Source organism: Sciurus carolinensis, chromosome 11, assembly GCF_902686445.1.
Source record: "Sciurus carolinensis chromosome 11, mSciCar1.2, whole genome shotgun sequence".
Lineage (NCBI taxonomy): Eukaryota > Metazoa > Chordata > Mammalia > Rodentia > Sciuridae > Sciurus > Sciurus carolinensis.
The window spans coordinates 16709098-16715097 of record NC_062223.1 but is presented as its reverse complement, the minus strand read 5'-3'; the positions used below and the strand labels follow the sequence as shown (position 1 = coordinate 16715097).

Here is a 6000-nt window from a genome sequence, read left to right as displayed (position 1 = left end):
CCGAAAAGTCTGACTGTTTTAACTTTGTTTCCAATATCCAGAAAATGTTGCCTGTGGTTTTATCTAAATTCCTCCTTTAGGATTAGTTTTATTTTGTTTGTTTGTTTGATTCATTGTGCACAAATGGGGTACAAATTTTCATTTCTCTAGTTTTACATGAAGTAGAGTCACACCATTTGTGTAATCATACAGGTACCTAGGGTAATGATGTTTGTCTCATTCCATTATCTTTCCTTCCCCCCACCCTCCCCCACCCTCCCCCACCCCTCATATCCCTCTACACAATCCATCCTTCCTCCCTTCTTCCCTTATCCCCTCTGCCCCACCTGGTTATGTATCATCATCCGCTTATCAGAGAAAACATTCTATCTTTGGTTTTTTTAGGGATTAACTTATCTCACTTAGCATGATATTCTCCAACTCCATTCATTTACCTGCAAATGCCATAATTTCATTCTTCTTTAAGACTGAGTAATATTCCATTATGCATATGTACCACAGTTTCTTTATCCACTCATCTGTTGAAGGACATCTAGGTTGGTTCCACAATCTAGCAATTGTGAATTGAGCTACTATAAACATTGATGTGACTGTGTCACTGTAGTACGCTGATTTTAAGTCCTTTGGGTGGATAGAAGTGGGATAGCTGGGTCAAATGGTGGTTCCATTCCAAGATTTCTAAGGATTCTCCAAACTGCTTTCCAGAGTGACTGCACCAATTTGCAATCCCACCAGCAATGTATCAGTGTTTCTTTTTCCCCAAATCCTTGCCAATACCTATTGTTGCTTATATTCTTGATAATAGCCATTCTAATTGGGGTGAGATGAAATCTTAGGGTAGTTTTGATTTGCATGTCTCTTATTACTGCAGATGCTGAATATTTCTTTCATATATCTGTTGATTGCTTGTAAATCTTCCTCTGTGAAATGTCTGCTCAGTTCCTTAGCCCATTTGTTGATTGGTTTATTTGTATTCTTGGTGAAAAGTTTTTTCAAGTTCATTATAAATGCTGGAGATTAGTGCTCTATCTGAAGTGTGTGTGGTAAAGAATTTCTCCCACTGTGCAGTTCCTGTTTTGAAGATCTATTGATGTGTGAGAGAGGCAAGTTGAAGTCACCCAGTATTACTGTGTTGTGATCTGTTTGATTCTTGAGATTGTAAAGGGTTCAATCTACATTAAGATATACATAGAGGCTCCATTATGGGGGCAAAAATATTTAAGATTGTTATGTCTGTTGATATATAATTCCCTTAAGTAGTATGGAATTGTCCCTTCTGATTGATTTTGATTTGATGTCCACTTTATCAGATATGAGGATAGAAATCCCTGCTTGTTTATGAGATCCATGTGAATGGTAATTTTTTTCCCCACCCTTTTGCCTTCAGTCTGTGAATGTCTTTGCCTATAAGGTGGATCCTTTGGAGACAACATATTGTTGGGTCATGTTTTTTAGTCCAATCTATGTCTTTTGACTGGTGAATTTAGTCCATTTACATTCAATGTTCTTATTGAGAATTTATTCTTATTCCCTGTCATTTTGAATCATTTTTGGTTTTTAATTTGAATTCACTTTTTTAAAAATTGATTTTCTTCTAGTGTGCTTTTTCCCTTTGCTGGTTTTCATTTTTATTTTTATTTCTTCACCTGAAATATTTTGTTAAGAATGTTTTATATTGTGGGCTTTTTAGTTGGGAATTCTTTTAACTTTTGTTTATCATGAAATATTTTTATGAATAACTATCTTCAAGTGAAATGGTAGAAATGAGGATTTCTGTGTATTTTTCCTGAATCTAAGCTTTGCAGAGTATAGTATTATTGGTTGGCACCCATTTCCTTTCAGAGATCAGTATATATTATTCCAAGACCCCTAGCCATGTACAGGAACCCAAGCTGGAAACACTTTAATACATCCATGAGAGAGTGGCAAGAACTCAGAGTGGGAGCTTAGCTCCTTGAGTCCTAGGATGAAACCAATTCATGAATCAGGCAGAAGCCTGTGAGATCTAAAGTGAGCCTAGAAAATAAGGCGTCTCTCTGGCACAGAGAATTTTTGGAATAGAGACCATTTTGCCAGGGGATAATACGATCAGAGAGGCCAGAGAAAGCCCACCACTCCCCTGCTCCCTTGAACCCAGTAGCAAGCAGGACTAGTGAAGAAACTGAATGAGGCAGAGTGATTGAGCTCGGTGCTCAGAAATAGTCCCAGAGAAGCCAAAAAAATAGAGTATCCCCAAACAGTAGAACCAGTGAAGGAATGACTCTCCCTTTCCATGGTTGGTACCCAGTGGAGAGTTGTGAGATCCAATCCTAGAACTGTGTTGATTAACACCCCAAAACACTCCACATAATAAAACACTTGGGGCAATATCAGACCAAATGTCCATCCCTGGGAGCCTCACTTACAATTACCCATCATACCCAGGCCAAGGACAGTATCCAGGAGGTCAAGCTGCCAGCACCTTCTACATCTCCTCAGGCAGTCCTGCTGAGAAGGGAAGCAAGAAATGGAAGGGCAGTTTGGCACAGATAGGAGGAAAAAAGCTCTCATTGACTATTTGGCTATTTGGTTTTTTGTTTTTGTTATGTTTTATTTTGTTTCTGAATGGGTAGTGATTGGCATATGATGTAAATTTCTACATTTATACACATACATATTTGTTTCTGATTTTTTTCTTCTTTTAGCATTTCTTGAAGATAGCTATTTTTTCATCCTGCTTTTCTTTCTTTCTTTCTTTTCTTTTTTTTTGGAAGTTTAGGTTTTTGATTAGGCTATTTTGGATTGATTTTCTATTGACTTTTCATAACTGCTTTCCTTTGTTTCTATCTCTCTATTTTTTTCTTGCCAACAGCCAAACTCTATTTCTCTCTCTATCTATCTCCCTCTTCTTTAATTCTTTTACTTCTATTTTTTTGTCCTCCTCTCTTATAAAAACCTCCTATGTCACCTCAGTGTATATCTCACTCAACTCTTGAATCTACAAACCCTTTTCCATGACCCCATCTCTTCTTCTTTTCCTCTTAAAGAACTCCATCTTTAACTGCATACTTATGCATATTTATATATATTTATTTTTTCCTCATTTCTACCATTTCACTTGAAGATAGTTATTTTTCATGAATCAATATTTTGAGAACTAAAATTTTGATTAGTATATATTTATTTTGGTCTTATAAACTTTTATTTCTATTCTGTGTATTTTTCCTTTTTCAATTGTCTACTTTTGTTTTATTTTTATTTTTTATATTATTTTATCTCCCTTATTGGTTTCCCTGAAATCTCTGCTTCGCTTTTCCTCCACCAACAGCCAATCTCTATTGCTCTCTTTCAATATTCCTTAATTGCTTACTTCCATTTTTTTTCCTCCTCCCTCACAATCAGCACAGTTTACACCACTTCCTGTTCATCACTTGAAATTATAAGCCCTGATTTAAACTTACTGTTTTCACTGTGGGCAATAACTGACCATATCATTTCTCATTATTTTAGCAATGAACATTGTAGATTTCATCAAAGAGCTATTCAGTTTAACACCATGAATTGTTTGTATCAGTTGTTGTTATTATTTTTCTCCCTCTAAACTGTCAGTTATTGGAAACGTTCGGGGACACTATAATTCCACAAGAGAGAAACTCTACTTCTTCAAATCCAACTCTTAGATGGGTATACATACAAACAAAATAAAAATACAAGGGAACAAATTGCCTCAAACAAAAAAATATGCCAAACTGAATCTATTGACAACATAGTTGAAGAAGTGTCAGAGAAAGAGTTTAGAATGTTCATAGTTAAATTCATATGTGAGGCAAAGAACAATGTAAGGGAGAAAATACAGGAAGTAAAAAATTACTTCAATAAAGAGATATAGATTCTGGGGGGAAAAAAGCAGAAATGCTCAAAATGAAGGAATCAATAAACCAAATAAAAATTCATTGAAAACTATCAAAAGCAGACTAGACCATTTGAAAGACAGAGTCTCAGGCAATGAGAACAAAATATAAAATCTTGAAAATAAAGTTGACCATGGAGAAAAGATGTCAAGAGACCATGAGCAGCTTATCCCATATTTCTCAACTTCTAAGTCTTGGAATTGGATGGTGTTGGCTGTTCTTGGATGTCCTTGTCTGGGACAAGTGAGGCAACTCAGCTCTGCTTCGTGTGCCAACTCTTGTAGTGGGCAAGCCTGGGTACGTTCTCTTGAAAGTTCCCTAAGTTCAAGAGTCAGCAGAAAATTCTTATTTCCTAACTTTCTCAACTTCTGAGAAATATGGGATAACATGAAAAGACGAAACTTAAGATCTATCAGCATAGATGCAGTTTCAGAGACAAAAACCAAAGGAATGCACAATATTTTCAAAGAAATAATATCTGAAAATTCTCCAAATCTTAAGAATAAAATGAAAAAACAAATACAGGAAGTATACAGGACTCAAAATATATAAAATTACAGCAGACCCACACCAAGGCATATTATTATGAAAAGGAATAACATACAGAATAAGGATAGAATTCTAAAGACTACCAGAGAAAAATGTGAAGTCACATTTAGAGGAAAATCAATTGGATCTCACTTGATTCTTTCAACCAAGACCCTCAAGAATGCAGTCTTGACCTCCTTGTTCCTCAGGCTATAGATCACAGGATTCAGCATAGGGATGACCATAGAGTAGAACACAGAGGCAATTTTGTCTGTGTTCTCAGAATGACTGGAGCTGGGCTGTATATACACAAAGATTAGAGTCCCATAGAAAACAGAGACTGCACTGAAGTGGGAGGCACAGGTGGATATAGCTTTCCTATGTCCTCCAGCTGAGTGCATTTTTAGGATTGTAATAAAAATAAATATATAGGATATTAAGATTATGAGGAGAGAAAAAAAGATACATAAACTAACAATATAAAAAAGAACAAGCTCACTAATATGTGTATCAGAGCAAGAGAGAACCATGACTGCTAGAACATCACAGAAAAAATGATGGACCAGGTTGGACTTACAGAAGATGAGATTGAATGTGTCCCAAGTGATGATGGAGGCACTCAGAAAACCACAAACATAGCAACCTATGATCAGAAATGAACACACACTTATTGTCATGGTGGTGGTGTAGTGCAGGGGCTTACACACTGCTGCATAGCGATCATAGGCCATTGAGGCCAGGAGGTAGTTTTCCACAATGGTAAAGGCTCCAAAACAGAACATCTGAGCAGCACAAGCATTGTAGGAGATGACCTTGTCTCCAATAAGGAGCCCAGCCATGAATGTGGGAGTGACAGCTGAGGAGTAACACAAGTCCACCAGAGAGAGGTTGCCAAGGAAGAAATACATGGGAGTGTGGAGACGGGAGTCCAAGACGATCAACAGGATCATCCCCAGGTTCCCAACCAGATTGATGGTGTAGATGAGCAGGAACGTCAGAAAGAGGGGAAGCTGCAGACCTGGGTCACTGGTCAGTCCCAGCAGGAGGAACTCTGTCACTTCTGTCCTGTTCTCCATCAGTTTTCTAAGAATCATTAGAGGTTTTACAACTAAAAGAAGAAAGGACAGAATGATAAAGTAATGAGTTAAAAATTGAAAATGTATACACAAGATTTATTCTTTCATTGGCAGTCTCATCTCTGGGCCTATGCTAATCAACCCATGCTGAGGGTTCCAATGTCTGAGGAGCTCAAGTGAGTTATAAGCAGCATTTGGGGCTTCATAGTTATCCATGGGAGTGATTAGATGGAAAATTCTTCTTGTTTACAGCAATATTTGCCTCTCATTAGAGACAGAACAAATAATCAAATCAATAACAGTGATACGGTCCTTGTTTCAACCACAGAAGGACCCTACATTAACTGATAAGCTCTACATTGTACATTAACCTTTCACCACACTCTCATGCTTCTTATCAGCAGTACATCTACATATGTTGATAGTGATGTTCCTAAAGACTAACATTTGATTAGGCAGAGATGAGATTAGCTCTTAAATCACCACAGTACATCTCTCACACAGTG

General features: G+C 37.1%; 1 protein-coding gene across 1 annotated transcript; it reads right to left on the bottom strand.

Annotated features, from left to right (window-relative positions):
• Window positions 1-4567: 4567 nt before the first annotated feature.
• LOC124959053 (olfactory receptor 5B3-like) lies at window positions 4568-5494 on the bottom strand. Its single transcript, XM_047517700.1, has one exon. It carries the CDS (start codon window positions 5492-5494, stop codon window positions 4568-4570), a length of 927 nt encoding a protein of 308 aa, XP_047373656.1.
• Window positions 5495-6000: the final 506 nt, after the last annotated feature.